Source organism: Erpetoichthys calabaricus, chromosome 6, assembly GCF_900747795.2.
Source record: "Erpetoichthys calabaricus chromosome 6, fErpCal1.3, whole genome shotgun sequence".
Taxonomy (NCBI): domain Eukaryota; kingdom Metazoa; phylum Chordata; class Cladistia; order Polypteriformes; family Polypteridae; genus Erpetoichthys; species Erpetoichthys calabaricus.
Window position 1 is genome coordinate 117,696,994 of NC_041399.2, and position 21,434 is coordinate 117,718,427.

Below are 21,434 nucleotides of genomic sequence, written 5' to 3' on the forward strand. Positions count from 1 at the left end.
GCTAACACCTAGGGTAGTTGATTGAAGTCGCTCCCGCTGAGCATTTGGAGAAGAGCGGGAGTGACTAGTGAGGAAGGTGACTCACCGTGGAAGACAGCGGGAGTCGGGAGACTTAGGTGTGTAATCTCCAGCGTTGGAGTCCTGGCCATTGGAGAGAAGTGAAGTCACGGTCTGGGATGAGAGCACAAACAAAACTAGGATCGGGAGGCCTCCAGACCTGTGTGAGTGAGAGAAAGGTCAGCTGCAGAGAGAGCGTCTCGCCTACTGCACAGCCCAAACGGGATAAGCAGGTGAGACGCTAATGTAAAAGAAGCACCGGGCTTATAATTGTTTTAAAGGACTGCTTCCAGCATTGTTTTAACCTCGATTTTAAAGGATTGTCTTTCTATTGTTTTACCTCCACATTTTGTTTTATGGATTTATTTATTGAACTTTGGACACTGCACTTTATTTGAACACTTTTGTTTTAATTGTTGGATTTTAAATAAAAGCACTTTTGCACCTTGTACCATCACCTTTGCTATGTTGCCTCACTGCTTAGCTCATCTTGGTTATAACTATTGACGGTGTAGGGTTCAAGGGCTCCCTAACAGCAGATGGGAGCATGGAGTTGAACCCGCATCGTTACACATATATGAAAAGGAAGTTGCTACTTTGAAAGCTCAGCCAATGATAAACAAAAATCCAAAGAATTAAGAGGGGTTCCCAAATTTTCATATGACTGTAAATATGTTGGCAGAAGAGTGATGGAAATTGGAAGTACAGGGGAAAAGAAAGCCAGGGAGGTGGATGGATAGAGTAAAAGAAGATTTAAAGGAAAAGGGTTTGACTGGAGAGACGGTGCATGATCGAGCCATATGGAGAAGGATGAACAAGCACATCGATCCCTCATAGAATTGGGAAAAGATGAGGAAGAAATAGTCAAGATGGTTTGAACTTTTTAAACATTTATAGGAATCGGGTATCTGAATGCAAATAAAATAGATTTAATTTAGTTGTTGACCACATTAAGCTTTATAAGGCCAAAGTACATAATGACCAAGAATAGTTGAATTAAATATATGAAATATCAAAATGTGTTCTTCAGTTTAAATTATTAAAGTATAAATATTCTCAGTTGTAATAGAAATTTGTAATTTTTCACCTCCTGATAGAGGTCCACAGAGGGCTAGATCCTTAGTAAAGGATCAAAGATTACATCATATCCGTAATCATTGAAATCAAAATAGCCTAAAATGATACCCCACATGCTTATGTTTGACATTTGTCATTTTTAACCTTCTTGTAGTGGCTCTTAGAGGGCTAGGACCATCGGTAAAGAATCAAGTATCAAAAATATTCTGATATTCATGGTCAGCAAACTCGAAATAACATAAAATGACATTCCATATGCCTATGTTACCGAACCCCTTTTTTTAAGTTTTATGAAATGGAGTCATTTTAACCCCGTCATATCCCATTAGGGGGTGATCCCATTTGGTCAGCTGCTGTCAATGCCAACTTCAAGTACTTCTGATCATTTTTGCTGAAGACACCTATTAGTTTAGTCTTTATCATAAGGTTGTAATTTTCATGCACAAAATGTCTAGAGTGCCAAAATAGGGAGGATTCTTAAAAACCTCAAAATCTTCCATTACTACACATCAAAATGAGTTGAACAGTATATCACATGTAGGAGTTTTCTTGTTCCTGTGAGTCAGGAGGTGTCGGACAAAAAGTGATTTGGGGATGTTCTCATGTAATTTTTATGAGCACAATAAATGATATCCTAGGGCGCAGCATATATCGTTTGCATGTATTTTTGCTCTTCACTCACAAGCTTGATCTCTCTGTCAACTTGGTGCCACTTCACATGTTCCCCCTTCCCCACATCAAATTCATGCTATGTACTTCTATGTGTTAAAAACACCGCAAAACTATTTCACATGTGTTTATAGTTGTTTTTTTTACCTAACTGAAATGACAGTTTTCAGATTTGTGTTTTTCCTTCATCATATGTGGTGAAACAATGTGTTGTACATTTGACATTTTTTGTTGATTAATTTATAGCTGTCTGTTGAAGTCAGACAGCAATTCACATTTGTGATACAATGTTCATTAAAGTCTGTAACAGCAACAGGAGTTGATTTGTCAGGGTAAAATGATATTGCAAATGCAGTCAACTGTAAGCCAGAGGAGAGATTCACACCTGGGTACCAATGTTCAGTGGCATTTCTTCTATCATCAATAATGTCTTCTGAATAAAATTTCTGCATTACAACAAAGTGAGCATATGAAGCACCACAATTTGTGAAAAGTCAGTGAAGGACAGTAACGTGGCCTGCACCCTGATGAAATAATTAAATCCAACACCAATTATTGCTAGCCATGGCACTTCTTGTGTTAAAACCTTACGTTTTATCTCTTACCTCACTGCTTGGTCGCCAGTTAGCATTTTGTGTGAAATACATTTTTATCACATCTTCTTTGTGGCAACATATAATTGCCATTAATTTAATACCAAGTATATTGCCTTATTTTAGCCCTCCATTACCTTTACAATTTTCAATTTATAGAAATCATTATATTTTATGACATATCTAGCAGCCGTACCACAGTTGCGCTTCAGAACAAGAAGCTAAGCATGTTTGGGCCTGCCAAGTGCTTGGAATGGAGACCGTCTAGGAAAACCTAGCGTTGCAGCTGGAAGAGGTGTTGTTGTGGCCAGCTGGAGGCACTTACCTTGTGGTCTGTTTGGATCTCAATGGCCCAGTGCAGTGACAGGAACACTGTGCTGTAAATATGGAACTGTCTATCAGATGAGTTGTCAAACTGAGGTCCTGACTCTCTGTGGTCACGAAAGATTCCCTGGGCATCTTTCAAAAAAAGCAGGGTTTGTCTCAATCTCCTGGCTAAATTGCCAGTCCTGTCCATTATAGCCCCCTAATCATCCCCTATCTTTAACTGGCTATCACTTTTACCCCTTTACCACTTAATGGCTAATATGTAGTAAATGTCGGAGGTACAGGGCTGTCATTTTGATTTCCGGGAGTGCCATGGAAATGGACGCACTATTTACATAGGGGCGCGAAAAGGCAGGAAGAGAAGGAAGAAAAGACAGCCCGAGTTTTTATGGCGAAGGAGGAAAGGACATGACCCATCTGAGTCCAGGAGAAAGATTGTTTTCGGGGAGCTCCACAAGTCCATCGCAGTCTAGGGTGGCCACCTCGAAGATTCCGGATATGCTGAGATTACCGTGAAAGGGATCGAAAGCAAAAGTGAGCCGTAAATCTTTTATTCTGGGATTGGCATGTCAAAGGAACTGAACTCTGAAGGAATAGGAAAACGGAAAAAAGACTAAATTGAAAGGATGGAGGGGATAATTCTTGAATATATAATTCTATGCTTTGTATTTATTATATATATTGGAAGTGGTGGAGTCGCAAAAATGTATTGATTATAGTTGTTTTGTTGCACATTTTTCTCTGTGTGGTTTAGTTCATATCGCTATTATTATTATAAATCATCTTTTGGCGCTGTGGGAAGGGGTTGAAGGCAGTTTGAGGTTGACCTGCAATCATCAGTATAAACTTAGTGAAGTGTAGTGGAAAAGATCGTTAGAGTGGTGCCCTCTCTGAGGATTAGCAGTCGTAGCCTTTTCTGTTTTACCCCTGTTACTTGTTACATCGTTAGCAATTTCCTTAGTGTTGCCAGGGCAGGTGAACGCGGAGCCAATTTCCTCGCTGAGCGAAGAAATACTAGGGGACGGCTGCCACGTTAGTTAGGACACCTTCTGCATGACGAGAGTGGCAGAGCTTGTTGAGATCTATGTATCTCGATGACCCTCAAGGACAGGAGGAAATGGATAATGATGGGTCTCTGCCATTGTTGAATGAACTGGCCGGCCGTCTAGAGGTGCTTGATCAGCGGCTAACATCTGTGGTTGAGGGCACTCTATCCCACGAGGATGCTATCAGAACCCACGTAATGGAAATGCACTAACAAATGAAGGAATATGTGGAAGACCTGAGAATAGAACTAGAAAGAGTGTTTAGCGGTGGTATGGGCGGTGGAGAAATGGCGTCATTTTTTGGAGGGAGTTGAGTTTGAGGTCTATACCGATCACAATGCCCTGACCTGGATATTCAATCAGCCCAAAACGTCCTCCCGGTTGACAAGATGGGTTCTACGTCTCCAGGGTTTCACCTTCAAGGTGTTTTACAGAAAAGGATGTGGCAATGTGGTTCCTGATGCATTGTCACGGATTCCAGAGTCAACGGGTATAATATGTATTGCCACGGCCCAAAGTCAGGAGGCGCATTTGCCCCTGAGCTTACCAGACTTGGCTAAAGCACAAAACAGAGTGAAAGAGACTCTGCCACTGCATACCAAATGACAGTGGAGGTTCTGGGCACAGCAATCCAGGGTCAAATAGTGGGAACTGCCAATGCTTCTTGCATTTCAAGTTATTTGGATCACAACTCTGTAAATTCCAGTACCACTCCTCAGAATGGAAATGATGCCCATCACCAGGTTTCCTTGGAAGATACGAGAAAAGCCTACTTAATTATCGCTGGTGTAATTGGTTCCATCTACATTTTGTGTGCTTCTGTACTCTTTTTTTTGGTGTAAAGGAAAAGAAAGACTCTAGTGCTGGCAAGCTTGACAAACCTGTTACCTTTAGTCAGAGCTTACACCTAGTGATGGGGCATGGACCTTATGTTAAACTGGTTATTGGCTTCCTCTTCACATCATTAGCATTCATGCTTCTTGGAGGAAATTTTGCCCTCTTTTGTACATATACTTTGGGCTTAAGGGATGACTTCCAGAACATTCTGTTAGTTATCATGCTTTCAGCCACATTGACTATCCCATTTTGGCAGTGGTTTCTCACAAGGTTTGGGGAAAAAAAACAGCAGTGTACATTGGCACCTCATGGGTGGTACCCTTCATGATACTCATTGTGTGCCTGAAAATCAATCTTATCCTTGCTTACTTGGTCTCTGTTGCTGCTGGGATTAGTGTAGCTGCAGCCTTCTTTCTTCCTTGGTCCATGCTTCCTGATGTGCTTGATGATTTAAAATAAAAAATCCAACATCCCAAGGCCACGAGGCAATATTTTATTCCTTCTACGTCTTTTTCACTAAATTTGCATCTGGCATTTCTCTGGGGATCTCCACACTCAGCTTGGATTTTGCTGGATATCAAACCAGAGTGTGCACCCAAGCTGATGCAGTGAATTTAACCCTCAAGATTCTTGTATGTCCAGCACCTATTGTATTGATTATCTTGGGCCTCCTCATCTTCAAGCTCTACCCAATCAGTGAGAAGGCTCGTCAAATAAACAAAATGAAGCTAGAAGTACTAAGAGACGACATAGCTCAAATGGATACTGACTCCAGTATAGTATAAAAGAAGAGTTTGTGATGACTTTTCTTGCCTGCCTAAACCAAAGAAAACTGAGACAAGTGCAGCTTTGAAGACAAGAATCCAGTATATACAGTAATCACCTGAGTTCTTTGAAGAAAGGGATGGAATGGCTTCAAGTTTGAAATTAACACTAATTGGATCTTATGGTTTCAAAAAGAAAATATATACATTTTTATGTGGCAATGCTACATAATTCCCCACCCCAGCCCCTCTCAGAGGGGGTCCAAAGTAGGGCTTGAGGTTGACCACATTTACTGTCTCCATGTTCTTTTCTGGTTCTCTACCCTTTTGTATGTGGTAATTATTGGGCCTGAGTTGTTTAAAAGACGTATGGGACCATGTGAAAAGATGTCAGACGTGTCAGATGATGAAAACTCCACCTGGTAAGCCACCTAGAGAGTTAAAGTCAACCGTGGTGTCCGAACCTGGTGAGATGTTGGGAGTTGACCTGATGGGACCTTTACCTTCTACTTCCACCAGGAAGGCAGTCTTGATGGTCGTCGTAGATTATTTTTCAAAGTGGGTGGAGCTGTTTGCTCTAACAGATGCCAAAGCTCAAAAGATCTGCACCACCCTGAAAAATGAAATATTTACCCGCTGGGGGAGGGGGGGGGGGGGTGCCATAATATATTGTGTCTGACAGAGGTCCCCAGTTCACCAGTGAGTTAATGGAGAAACTGTGTATGGCGTGGGGTGTAAAGCAGAAACTGACTACGGCCTATCATCCTCAAACTAATTTGACAGAGAGAGTAAATCGGACATTAAAGACCATGTTGGCGTCCTATGTAGGAGACCGCCATCAAGACTGGGACAAATGGATCCCGGAACTGCGATTTGCCATTAATACGGCAAGCCATGAGGCTACTGGTGCTACGCCTGCCTTGGTAGCCTTAGGACGACAGATAAAAGGCCCGCTTGATCGTTTATTAACAACAGCTTCCTTACCCTCAATATAATACACATACCACCCTGGATCAATTTAGGAGGGACATTCAGATGAGATTGGTGAGGTCAACAGCCAGACATGCCAAGTATTACAATGCCCACCTTAGTAAAAAGTGCACTACTCGGTAGGTGATCTGGTCTGGGTTAGGGCTCACCATCTCTCTGATGCCAGTAAAAAGTATTCTTCTAAGCTTGAGCCTAAGTGGACAGGACCAGCTTTGATCATTAAACAACTCGGGCCCAATAATTACCACATTCAAAAGGGTAGAGAACCAGAAAAGAAAATGGAGACAGTAAATGTGGTCAACCTCAAGCCCTACTTTGGACCCCCTCTGAGAGAGGCTGGGGTGGGGAATTATGTAGCATTGCCACATAAAAATGTATATATTTTCTTTTTTCTTTCTCTCTATGTAAAATCCCGTTGTCATTTAAAAATATGGAAGATAAGATAGGCGGGTTGGATAGAGAGGACCTTTTGGGAGGTACAGGGCTGTCATTGTGATTTCCGGGAGTCCCATGGAACGGACGCACTATTTAAATAGGGGCACGAAAAGGCAGGAAGAGAAGGAAGAAAAGGCAGCCCGAGTTTTTATGGCGAAGGAGGAAAGGACATGATCCATCTGAGTCCAGGAGAAGGATTGTTTTTGGGGAGCTCCACAAGTCCATCGCAGTCTAGGGTGGCCATCTTGAAGATTCCGGATACGCTGAGATTACCGTGAAAGTGATCGAAAGCAAAAGTGAGCCGTAAATCTTTTATTCTGGGATTGGCATGTCAAAGGAACTGAACTCTGGGGGAATAGGAAAATGGAAAAAAGAATAAATCGAAAGGATGGAGGGGATAATTCTTGAATATATAATTCTATGCTTTGTATTTATTGTATATATTGGTGGTGGAGTTGTAAAAATTTATTGATTATAGTTGTTTTGTTGCACATTTTTCTCTGTGTGGTTTAGTTATTATTATTATAAATCATCTTTCGGCGCTGTGGGAAGGGGTTGAAGGCAGTTTGATGTTGACCTGCAATCATCAGTATAAATTTAGTGAAGTGTAGCGGAAAAGATTGTTACAAGGTGAGTGCTACACATTTGTGGTGAGTGAAGTTGTTCCCCACTATGCTTTGAGTGAAGAGAAAAGTGCTATATAAATGTAATTTATCATCATTATTATTACTTTTTAGATTATTTCAGAGGTACAGCACAAAAAGCAGATACTACATTGTAAAATAATAGTACAAAATTTTATCTACCCTTGATTAAGTCTTCACATGTTGGGTATAAAAGCTTACTCAACATCTAAACAAATCCTTATGAGCCATGGCTAAAAATACTTCTATTATCAACAGCTGATGTGTACATTTTTTTTTTATCCAATTAGTCTTTAGCATATATACCATCATTCAAAACAAGCACAAACAGTAGTGCTCTGTAAAAAGTATAATACCAACCAAAGCAGCCATGATCACACAATGGTTTATTTACAAAATGTTTGTCACCGTAGTGGGGCATACTGAATGAGTGCTTCAAATCCCTGTAGTCAGTGAGTCTAATAAGTAGAGTTACTGTACCAGCCCTTTGCTCATGCTGTCAGTAATTGTATACAGTTGAAATAATCAATTTCATAGTGGGATGTTCAGAATTTATTTTTTCTTGTATTACCTTCATACTTCTCATTAGTTTCCTCTTAATGGCGTAACTTTTCCACATCTTAGCAAGTCATGTGGAAAAGGTTCTATTTACTTCCTTCATTATTACAGTTTTAGTTGATTAAGCATGAATTTTGACAAATGTTTTTTACTGCAATTCACTGATTAAAGTTAAAAATGAAATGCCTCCTTTCAGAGCCTTTTAATTCCACGTATGCTTACACAAATTCACTTGTTTTCTTATTGATGTATACTGATAGATGTAGGGTTTGCCACTTTCCCTAATTTATTTAGCTTTTAAATATGTTATTTACCATATTTACTATACATACACATATGACAGATGACTGAATTTAAATGTTCAGTGTTATTTGTACTCCTCTCCTTGCCATATCTTTATTCAGTGTATATTTACTAAGAATCAGTGATTACTATCCTGAAAAACATAATCTGGTTTATATCCAAAATCAAGTTAGACCATGTAAAAAAGTGAAGGTTTAGTTATTTTGAAAGCAATAATTGAGAAAATTGATTTAATATCCTCATCATCAGTTATGGTGAAGTTTGCAACACAAATCCATGCATATCATTGCAAAGATTAAAATGAATATCTTAGTACACATATATTGTATATGCACATAATTGTTTAAACAAGAAGAGAGAGATACAGGATGTAATTCATGCCCGTCAATAAGACAATACTCTACACATGGTATAAAGCATAAGCAGTTTTTTCTTTACTTTTAGTGTGAAGAGGTGGGCCTACCCAGGGCGATATGCTGATTTTAAGACCTGTATAGTAGAATGTGCTTCTTTTGGTGATTGTTTTGCTGTAGAGTCTTTGTAGTGTCAAAGTGGTCTGATAACTGATGTAAAAGAGTAATAGATTCAAATGGCCCTTCGTTGAGTTTAATGTCCCTCTCATTGCCTGTATCATCAATAACTCACATATATAAACAATAGTTGTACTGTCCCTTTCTGAGATTTATTTTGTGTGAAAGTCGAATCTTGAGTATAGTGTAGGATGTATCTTCTGATGTTGTCTTGTAAAATAATATGGCTGATGCCTTCCTTGTCCTTTCTGGTATATTTCATTAAAGCATTATCTATATATATAATTCACTAAGCCAGGAAACAAGTAGCCGACCATGGAAAGCACGCCGGAAGGGGCGTGGATTCACTAAACCGCCGACAAGTAAGACGCCAATGGCGCACGCAGGAAGGAGCCACGCCCACCAACTCTTAGACCATTGGAAACGACGAAAAAATCACAGTCACGCCCACCAACTCGGACGCGACGCCTCGAAAAACATGCCGTCATTTCTGTTTGTCTGTGCCACATTCCACTTGAAGCTCTGTGCTACGTTGACTTTTCATTAGTCAACCTCAGTGGAATCTTGGTTCACACAGAGGCAGCGCGAGAGAGAGCCGCGTGCGCGCGCACACACACACAAACACACACACACAGAGGCAACGCCAGAGAGAAACAGAGGCATACACAGACGCACACACACACAGAGGCAACGCCACAGAGGCAGCGCGAGAGAGAGAGAGCCGCGCGCACACACACATACCACAGGATCACCTGTGACATTGCCTTCACATTGTTTTCCTTTTATTTATAATCCTGTTGAGCACATCAGACACCCAGGCAAACAACACTGAATAATCAATAGCTCCAACTACTTTGCCCGCCCCCACTCCTCACCTGAGTCGGTTTCGTCTCTGTTCAGCAGTGTTTGCCAAACTCGGTCCTGGTGAACCCCTGTGGCTGCAGGGTTTTGTTCCAACCAGATTCCTAATCATTAATGCCGGTGAAACTCATCTGGGATAAGTCGGTTTTTCAAACGCAGCCGTGTACCAGATTAGTCTAGCAAGATGTAATAAACCCAGATGAATGCGCGGCCTCGCGCTGAGTGAAAAGCCAATATATATTGAGTCTACAAAACATGATCACCAAGTCTTTGATAAAAGAACGGGCGCATTTTTTTCACACAAGCTGAGTGGGTGGGTGTTAGTTAGTTAATTAGCAACTGGAAGGATTAAAAAACATTGAAAAAGCGGTGCGGATTGGTTTGCAGCGTGTAAAACAGTTTGTTTGTCGCGGATAATTTCCTATCCACACAGGGACAAACCGGGAAGTGAACCCACAATGTTCCACAATGCACCGGGCCACATGTTCATTTTTTCCCCTGTGCTTAAAAGACATTAAAAAACTGTTTCTCAACTGTGACTCCCGAACAACTCAGTACGCGAAAAGCGGCCAAAATCGCAAACAACAATGAAAACTCTACGTGACTCACTGGTAGTGATGTGCCGTTCTATACTAAGGTTTTGACACTGTGTCGAGCTTTCAAAGCACTGCAGATTTTAATACTTGATCGAATAATGACATCTGTGATTTAAGGATTTCACATTTTCTTTCTCAAATGTGCTTACCTATATCATGGCAAAGTACAGGGATAAACCTTTATTTTCTGTCTACTCCGTTTTAATTAAGACAGACCAAACAAAACATTTAAGGCTATTAAATGTGATCTCAATAAAAGATCAGGGTTAATTATAATACTAATATTGAATGTGAGCTATGGACCCGCTATACCACAGGAACACATTGCCTTCAAGCCTGCTCTCGCTCACTCTAACGTACCGGCTTTCTCTCTCTCTCCTCACTCGCTCACACACTGCACAGGGGAGAAATGCCCAAAGCACGAGTCTACACTGTGAGTGCGATGATTATTTATTTAAAAATGGGCTTTTGAAGGGGAGCTGTGGACCCGCTATACCACAGGATCACCTGTGACATTCCCTTCACATTGTTTTCCTTTTATTTATAATCCTGTTGAGCAGATCAGACACCCAGGCAAACAACACTGAATAATCAATAGCTCCAACTACTTTGCCCGCCCCCACTCCCTCACCTGAGTCGGTTTCATCTCTGTTCAGCAGTGTTTGCTAAACTCGGTCCTGGTGAACCCCTGTGGCTGCAGGGTTTTGTTCCAACCAGATTCCTAATCATTAATGCCGGTGAAACTCATCCGGGATAAGTCGGTTTTTCAAACGCAGCCGTGTAGCAGATTAGTCTAGCAAGATGTAATAATCCCAGATGAATGCACGGCCTCGCGCTGAGTGAAAAGCCAATATACAGTATATTGAGTCTACAAAACATGATCACCAAGTCTTTGATAAAAGAACGGGCGCATTTTTTTCACACAAGCTGAGTGGGTGGGTGTTAGTTAATTAGCAACTCGAAGGATTAAAAAACATTGAAAAAGCGGTGCGGATTGGTTTGCAGCGTGTAAAACGACAAACCGGGAAGTGAACCCACAATCTTCCACAATGCACTAGGCCACATGTTCATTTTTTCCCCTGTGCTTAAAAGACATTAAAAAACTGTTTCTCAACTGTGACTCCCAAACAACTCAGTACGCGAAAAGCGGCCAGAATCGCAAACAGTGATGGGCCGTTCTATACTAAGGTTTCGACACTGTGTTTTTAATACTTGATCGAATAATGACATCTGTGATTTAAGGATTTCACATTTTCTTTCTCAAATGTCCTTACCTATATCATGGCAAAGTACAGGGATAAACCTTTATTTTCTGTCTACTCCGTTTTAATTAAGACAGACCAAACAAAACATTTAAGGCTATTTAATGTGATCTCAAGAAAAGATCAGTGTTAATTATAATACTAATAACAAGAGCGATTATAATGATACAGTACAAAAGTAAATACTAATTGAAAGAGCTGGAAATGCATGAGGTAAGGTGTCTTATTTTGTTTAACTCTTGCTATCGTATAGTGCATTCTGCCTGTCGGCATTAGTTATATTTATATTTTTTAGACATCAGACACTAGAAGCTGCTGACGAACCCTTCTCTTCGTTGTCAGTCTGTAGCTACAAAAAAATAAAAGCAATACGACTTTTAACAGACGTCATTGAAGTGTATCATAACTTTCTGTAACGTTAATGAAAATGGCCAGGAGGTGTCACGAGAGAGGCGAGTGTCAAATGCTTCGAAGCTTCAATACGATTTCCGACACAATTGCTTCAAACGTGTTGATGCTTCGCGAGGCTTCACCCCGCCCATCAACGTCCTTCCCCTCTCCTCTGGATTTTTCAAATGTTAATTTTTTCCCTGTGCTTAAAAATCATTAAAAAAGCGGCCTGATTATGCGGCGTATGGTACGCCTCGGGTTGGCTAGTGCAGCAAGTTTCTCTATAATATTAAATTTTCTTGTGTCATGATCAGTACGAGATGCCTCAAGTTAATTTGTTTTAAATTTAGTTTCCTTTATTTAGTGTAACAAAATTTCATTTTTTTTGTTTTTAGAACTGATCACACTTCTGCTGGAAGCAGATTTGCCTTGATGTGCACTGTAATGTAGGCAATATTGTTACTTATAGTCACCACAAAATTTGGTTGTTATAGTAGTTGCAGTCTTTCAGCATTTCATGTCATTTTCCCAGGTGTCTGCTGTGTCTATTGTTAGTTGTCAGTATTATGATACAATTAAGAGAGCAAAAACAGAAAAAAAGGCAAATAATAGGAAAATAACAAATGAGAGTTAAGCATTTAAACCTATAGCAAAAATACAAATATTTTAAATGTCTTACATACAGTATGTAAATTCACACTGCTGTGATTTTCTATATGTAGAATAAGTGAAGAGAAGATTGGGCAGCTAATTAAATTAAATCAATTAGAAGTAAAATGACTCCATGATTGTGAAACTGGTTGGGGTCCTTGGGACTAAGTTTGTTAACCACTGATCTAAAAAAAAAAAAAATAATAATTTTAAAGTCACATCCAAGCAAGAGTCTCTAAATGAATTAATTGCCTGGTTTTGCTTGATTTGTCACTGTGTGCATGATTCTAGAGCACTTACTGTTACTGCATTGGCTGGTCTATGCAAAGTTATTCTTTCTTTTTTAGCACAAAGTTTTCTAAATGAGCACATTAATTCTTTTTGGAAGAATGAAACAAAATATGGTTGCACTGTGTTTTTTTTTATTGTTCTGTGTTTATGTATTTAAAATGCAGTTATATAAACATTTTGCCGGTGAATGGTCTTCACCTTTTGTTGATCAAACTTCATAGTGTTTATTTTATAGACTCATAAATAATGTTTCATCCTGAAGACTAAAATGCCATTGGTCTGGGTAAAAATCTTAATTTGAGGTACCTCGTGAATTTTATCAACTTACCCCACACGTTCAGCTGAACTTTGGGGGAAAAAAATAGGTGAATACTGTATGTGATTTAGTAATCACTTTCTTTTCCATCTGTAAAGTGCAACTCACTTATGAAGCTTAGCTCTGCATATACAGCATCGTTCCAAAAAGCTTTTGAGCTCTGCTACATCTTCCCACACAGGTTACTTGTCAGCTAGCTGCATAGAAATTATTGTTAAAAGTGAACAAATTAGCTCATAGTTTATAAAGCCTCCAAGGAAGTTACTGCAGTACAAAGGAAAGGAGGAAATTACGCCTTCATTATAAGGAAATCATAACATTACTGAGCAAATCGGATCAAAAAAAAAAATTTTAAAAAGTTTCTATTTGTGATTTTGTTTTGATGGAAACCAAAAATAACCTTAAAGAACTTATATATTTGGATGACAATGAGAGTGTTCACCCATCTGTTTTGAAAAAAAACACAATATGAATAAAAATGAATTCATACATTTTGCAGTTTTCTATCCATAGTCTGACAGAGAAAACAGTTTTTAATTGCTCTCCAGAAAAAAAAGATAACAAAATGCCCAGAAATCATATGTAAAAATATATGCATGTGCATATATGTATATGTGAAAGAGATAAAGAATAATTTTACTGGCGAGGAGAATACAGATGGATTGGTAAGCCCTGTATTTGTGACCTGAAGTAGTTTACATAAGGGTGCTGGAGAGGTAATCTGACTAAGTAGGTTTGACAGAAGGCTCGTTTAAAACTTAGCCAACAGGTAACATTACCTGTTTCATAGCCAAGAACACTCCGGTGTAAAAAATAACTGGAGACTTAGTTCTTCTGTTACCCATTAGGTGGCAGCACATAGTTATTCAGTGTAATTAACGACAGACAACAAGGGAAGTGTTGTATGGTCCTTTTAAGGATACGGAGGGCTTGGGGTTGTGGAGTAGCAGGGACTACTAGGGCAATTTCTAGCCTGGTGTCACTACAGTCAAAATGAGTTGTGTCTCATAAGGAGAATAATTCCTAAGCCACTTTTTGCCAGTGAATCTAGAGGTGATGGAGATTTAGGGTAAAAGCTCATTGGCGGAAGGATGATGAGCTTGGGTTTTGAGAGGGGAACATAAGGGAGAATGCTTTTGATGTTACTGTGAAAGTATGCAAGTAAGTATGTGTATGTGTGTGTGTGTACATATATATATATATTTTTTTTTATATATATAGTGCTTTGTTTTATTTTAATTGGAACAGAGTAAAATACCCTGAAATCCTAACTGGGTACTGTACTGTATAAAAATAAAGTGAATCTGTTACAACTGGTTAACAATCACAAAAATAGTGTGACTATTAAAAGTACATTTGAATCTATAGTATATGCACCCCTTGTTGCAATTGTGACTGCAGTATGTGTAATACTACAGATCCATTACAAATAACACCTAATATTACCTTTAATGTGAACACTATATTTAGAAAATTCTATATTCTAGTAACACAATGGTTCTTGATACTTCCGTAAATGTAAAGTGTTGAGGCATGTAATTTAAAATTTAGTAGCTGTTGGTTAGCTTTATATAAAAACTGATATGGAAACACCACAGATATAAGAAGCAGTTTATGAGAACAAAAGTCAGTATTTAACTGACACGTCCTACTGATGGTTAATGCGGGTGTATTCACTAGAACACAGATAGAAGAGTGCACAAATGACAAGTACATGTGTAGAAAATGACATGCCGTGTATGCAACGGTCTGCTGGTCCTGTTAAACAGTGTCAATGTGGCGGCTGCTGTTTGATTCTCCGGTATTTCAGCCTTGCTTTTTCCAGTCTGTGTCAGTCAGTTTTCATTCCTACTACTCGTATGGGTGGGGGGATTGGGGGGTGTGGGGAGAGAGAGAGAGATTCTCTTCAATTTCCCAGCCAGCAGAGCCATGCACACAATCACCTTCTGTTAATTCTATCTGCAACATCAATTAAATTGTTTGTAGAAACTAATTGAATGTGGCTTAATCACACATCTTAATAGCTTTCCACGCTTTGAACTCGCTGTTAATTCCAGTAATAAAATAAAATGAGAGCGCTCACTGGGTAATTAGCAAGGAGGCTTGTGAAGAAATTAGGGCTTTATGGTGTGTAATAAAATGAGTAGAGTTGGCGCCTGATTCGATGGGCGATCTTTCTGTTTCTGCTGATTGCAGGAATTTTTTTTTTTTTCATTATTTATTTACTTATTCAAGGCATTGAAATGACTTTTTTTATCCTACTAGCCCCAATCAGCTTAAAGTAACTGAAATGGCTTCTTTTATTTGTGAAGATTTTTTTTTTTTTTTAAATCTGAGAATGCAGGTGAAAGTTTTTTTTTTTTTTTTTTTTTATAATTTTGTTCTGCTTACATCTTGCCTGAAGAAGGAGCCTGAGTTGCCTCGAAAGCTTGCATATTGTAATCTTTTTAGTTAGCCAATAAAAGGTGTCATTTTGCTTGACTTCTCATTACCTGTTCTGCTCAGAAACTTTATACTAGCAATTCCAAAATATGTTTCTATCATTGACATGCACTGGGTTAGGGTCGATGTTTTTATGCAAAGTGTCATGAAAATCAGACATTTGCTTACATGTTACTACAATTTTAGCACAGATCCAATAAGGGACATCATCTTGGGGCCCTGAGCAAGACAATGATAAAGATTAAACTAGCTGTGCCATCCAACTACTTTCATGCAGCTGCGAAACAACAGACACCTTTTCCACATTACTTTTTTGCACTATACTACACTTATGCAGTTTTGCCCAGTAGAGATTATGATAAATTGCAATAACATCACTGGATTTTATTGCTTCTCATTTTCATTTTCTGGGCCATGTGTCTTTCTTTTCAAGTATATAGATACAGTCACATATATTGGCACATGTAGATTTGTTGATCATTTCAAAGTATGCACCTTAAAAATGTTAGCAGTGTTTTTAGAAATGGTCATGTTGAAAATGTGTACAATTATTTTATTTTCTCAAAGCAGAAACCACAAACCAATAGACAGTTATTGTAAATGAGTGCAGGTTGTGAAGAGTTTACAGTGAACACACACATTTTTGCATGGCAGTCTTTGGCTTTAATTTTCACCTGGAGGACAACACTGAGGCACAGTAGAAGACACCCAAGGAACAGCTAGTTTCATCGTAAAGAAAAGAAGAGGGCATAAAAAACAAATTCCAAATTTCTAGAAATACAGTATATTATTTGAATGGGAAAATGATAAAGACCACTATTTAAAAAATCTCAGCTGTTATTTTTATACGTTTCTTATTGTCATCTGTGTAAGGTTATATGTTTTTAGTTTTTGAACAGTCTAAGATGCTATAAATCTTATCTTTTTTTTAAACAAGCAATTTAAATGCAGACAATTATATAAAAAGCAAGCAAATAGATAAATACAGTAAATAAATTGGTATATCTTTAACTCAACAATCTTGACAACATTAATGCAGGCACCTGCGGGTATAGTGCAGATTATTTTTAAAAGCAGTAGACACAAGACAAGAACGAGCAGGCTATCACAGGACTCGTATGTTCCTTCACACCAAACCAATATAAGGTTAACAATTGGTACAGTGTCATGCCTTGGGCTGTTGGATAAAAGCAGACTCACTAAAGAAATGAATGGAAACACAAGGAAAATGTATAAATAATTGACCAAAGTATGTATAGCCAGTGTGGCAAAACATGAAATTCATAATATATATTTTTAAATATTTTACACAGATTTAATAATAATAATTGTTTACATTTATATAACATGGTGGACCCAGGACACAAATCTGTGATCTTACTGCTATTTACATGTGTAATTATTTACAAAATGAATGTGCTTCTCCTGTGTGTTTATATCCATACAGTACTTTGTCTACTTCTGAAAATGTTTGAATGTAAACTTTTCTCTTTAACTGTTATTTGAAGGATTACATGCAAAATGTCCATGGTAAAGAAATTGATTTACTGAGGACGACAGTGAAAGTACCGGGAAAACGGCCTCCAAGAGCAGTGGCTACCATTGCACCCACAGCCAGCCCAAAAACCAATGGGATTACCAAAGACAGAAGCAACCTTCAGATTGCACAGGGAACAGGTGGTAAGTCACAGAGTGCATTTGCATCACTGTACTTTTGAGTGGCTGTGGAATTTGGCGAATGAGAAATGCTTGTCGGATGGTGAAAAAGAAGTATTGTCTTAGAGTATATACACGGGTAGGCAGATTCAGTCCTGGAGGGCCGCAGTGCTTGCAGGTTTTTGTTCCAACCCAGTTGCTTAATTAAAAACCAATCCTTTTCAATTATTTCATTTCATTGCCTGCTAGTGCTTTAACTCTGCCATGTCAAGTCATTCTCATATCCTAGATTTTTTTTTCCTCTCTAAGGATATCATCCTAATGATTTGAAGTCTAAAACAGATGAGTTATTCTCAGTGCTTCATTTTTTTCTCTTCACTTCCCTTCCAAGTATTTAATTAAACCCAATAGTGCATGATAAATACACACAGGTGTAAATGGAAACAAGCTAAATGGAAAAATGCTGGTTTCTTTTGTCATTTGCATCTTATTGCTAATAAGGAGCAATTAAAAACCAAGACTACAGCTGTTTAAGACTAAAATAAGCAATAAGGGTTCAAAATCTTAATGAGCGAGACAACTGAAGTGAAGCAGAAGGGTTACTTGAGCAATAAGTGCTTCTTATTAAGCAATTGGGTTTGAACAAAGACCTGCAGCCACTGTGGCTATCCAAGACTGAATCTGCCCACACTGGTATAGTACATAGTGAATTGGAAAGGTGCTTTTGCGTGAAAGATGAAAGGGCATTAGCTGTCTATCCATAAACACTTTTGTGGCTGGTGCAGAATGGTTAATATGTTATAAGATGGAGATTTCAAATACTGAATGTTTAGGAGTTTCAAAAATATATGGTAGTGAGGAATAGTATGGTTGTTCATAGATCGGTTCTGCAGTTTCATTGCTCTAGAATTATTCGTTCAAATCATAGCCTGGACACTGTTTACTCTGTTTTTGTCTGCGTACTTAATATCCTGGTACAGAGAGACCACGAAATTGTCTTTCCATAAGCCTGTTTTGTCCTACTTCCCAAGGATAGGCATATTCTGCTTTTTCCTGTTATGAGTGAGTAAATATTGATGTATGTTCACAAATTTGTTCTCTGGTGAACCTGGCATACCGTCCATGCTTGGCTGTTGTCTTATGTCCAATGCTGTTAGCATAGTCTTTATAACCATTGGCAATCTAGTAATGGAATAAAGAGGTTTAAATAAAGACTAAAGGGTTGATTTCTGTATACCACTAATTAATAATAAGTGATCAAAAGATCAGTGGTTAACAAAATAAATACAGAGACAGAAACAGAATTGGGACACACTAGCTTCCCCATTTATTTTGTTTTGAGACTTTAGCTGGACAGTGTTTCATTTTAGTGCAAAGAGTTTATATATAAAGTACCATAAGGACTAATTTAAAATAGATTTTATCCTTTAACTGTGGTGAGGTATAAAGTTTATGATAGTACTCATTAGTGCTGTTTGGGAATTAACTAAATGCATTACTTTGTAATTATTTGAATTTTGCCTTTTTCTTGGGTTGTGGTATTGTAGATTTTTGTGAATGAGCTTTACAAATGCCATGCATTTAACATGTCTTTACTGTTTTGTTTTTAGACCAAATGTACTAAGGCAATATTTTTGTAAAATATGGTACTGTATTTACTGCAATGTTAATAGTTCACCATGGATTTAAAAGTGACCTAAATGTGTGACAAATTGCCCCATTTCATATTATGTTTGTATTACTTACTTAAAAACCTGTAAAGAAAGCAGACTGTCTTAAATTCCTTAAAGATTTGCACTTAGCAGGAGAATTGTTGAGGAAAATGGAGAGAGTCTACAGTAGTGATGATGACCAGAGGCAATTATAAAGGTAATTAAAACTCATTAATAAGAGCAAAAAATATACAAAGTTTTAGACAGGTTACTTCAGGTACAGTTGTCAACAACTGACATTAATTCTATGTAATCATATTCAGATATTTTTTTCCAATGTTTTATAAGATTAATATGTTTTACTAATGGTCTGTTACAGCGCAGAACAGTATAATTTCCACTATTAACTACCAATATTGCATTCTGATAAGTTTCTTGTCATTGTACTTGCTATAATTTGCATAAATACAAACAATTCAACATGATAATTTTGTAAGTGGCAACTTAATAAAATAAAACAGTTACCAAATGGAATGTGCTTCTGAAAAAATATAATTATGTAAGATTTCATACAGTGGACATTGGACTAAATGTCTGATAATCCAGAGTGGAACTATGAAATTACAAAATTTACAGACAGATATGTATAATGTATTCATCTCCGTTTCCTAAACTGTTAAGGCAAATTAGAAAATAAAGAAAGTAAAATAAATAGTATGATGAAGACAAACTTTAATTTACAGATTCTAGGACTTATTTTTCAAAACTTTTTTTGGAAAATGTTAAAAGCAGATTAATGGAATGCAGTTTTGATTTTCTAGTCAACATAATTTAAGAAGTTTAACAAAGAAAAGGTGATCCAGTCAGTCCATCAAGCTAACTTATTTAGCTTATTATCGAGGTGTTGGTGCTCCATTTTACTTCATCATGCCTGGGCACAGAGCACTGACTCCCTACTGGGTCGAGGTTTATATACATAGACAGATTTCAACATGAAAAGTCTGCTAAGACTAATTAGTTTGTGGAAAATGTTCCACTAGAGAATGGTAAGGGTACTTTTGAGCCCGTAAACAATTAACTTTCACAAGGTTGCTTAAAAAGAGAGAATTAAATCCCTTAGGCATGTGAAGTTGTTTAGAAAGTTATTGATAAATATAATTTCTGTATAGGCCTTTTAAACAGCAAACTGTCTAAGGTTCTACTGGTATTTATATACAGGCATATCATACACAATCCCCTTACCTATAAGAATTTTAATCATAAATGAAGTGTATTTAATTAAATACGCTTAACAATATTATACAACCCCAATTACAAAAAAATTTGGACACAGTAAAATGAAAATAAAATCAATGCAATAATATGCAAATCTCATAAACCCATATTTTATTCACAAAATAAAATAGAAAACATCAAATGTTTAAACTGAGAAAATATACCATTTTAAGAAAATAATAAGGTCATTTTGAATTTGATGGCAGCAACACATCTCAAAAAAGTTGGGATAGGGCCATGTTTACCACTGTGGAGCATCCTCTGTTCTTTTAACAACAGTCCGTAATCATCTGGGAACAGTGGAGAAAAGTTGCAGGACTTTTGGGAGAGGAATGTTGTCCCACTCTTGTCTGATACATGATTCTAGCTGCTCAACTGGCCTTTATCGTCTTTGTCATACTTTTCATTTCGTAAAGCGCTAAATATTTTCAACTGGTGAAAGGTCTGGACTGCAGGCAAGCCAATTCAACACCCAGACTCTTCTACTACTTAGCCATTATGTTGTAATAGATGCAGTATGTGGTTTAGCATTGTCTTGTTGAAATATGCAAGGCCTTCACTGAAAAACACATTGTCTAGATGGAAGCATATGTTACTCTAAAACACGTATATACCTTTCAGCATTGATAGTATCTTTCCAGATGTGCAAACTGGCAATTCCATAGGCACTCAGAGATGCAGGATTTTGAAGTGAATGCTGATAAAAAGCCAGATGGTCCCTCTCCTCTTTAGTCTGGAGGATGTGGTGTCAATGTTTTCCAAAAAGAATTTCAAATTTTGATTTGTCTGACCACAGAACAGTTTTCTACTTTGCCTCAGTCCATTTAAATGAGCTTTGGCCCAGAGAAGACAGCGGTGTTTCTGGATCATGTTCACATATGGCTTCATCTTTGCATGATAGAGCTTTAACTTGCATTTGTGGAATGCACTGTGAGCTGTGTGCACAGATAATTTCTGGAAGTGTTAATGGGCCCATGCAGTGATTTCCATGACGGAATAATGCCTGTTTTTAATGCAGTGCCGCCTGAGGGCCCGAAAATCATATACATCCTATAGTGATTTTCGGCCTTTTCCCTTGCACACAGAGATTTCTCCAGATTCTCAGAATCTTTGGATAATATTATGTTTGATAATTATGTACTGTAGATGCTGCCCTCTCAATTTTACATTGAGGAATATTATTCTGAAATTGTTCCACAATTTCTAGACAGT

At 38.0% G+C, this 21,434-nt stretch overlaps 1 protein-coding gene and 1 pseudogene across 2 annotated transcripts in view; both read left to right on the forward strand.

The window, feature by feature from the left end:
* agap3 (ArfGAP with GTPase domain, ankyrin repeat and PH domain 3) overlaps positions 1-21,434 on the forward strand; it is a 1,735,421-nt gene that overhangs the window by 1,513,649 nt on the left and 200,338 nt on the right. For both annotated transcript variants that reach the window (XM_028803882.2, XM_028803880.2), the window contains exon 11: positions 17,148-17,319. In XM_028803882.2, coding sequence (XP_028659715.1) covers positions 17,148-17,319 — 172 coding nt within the window. The remainder of the gene's footprint in view (positions 1-17,147; positions 17,320-21,434) is intronic.
* On the forward strand, positions 858-5,561 carry LOC127528369 (sodium-dependent lysophosphatidylcholine symporter 1-like; annotated as a pseudogene).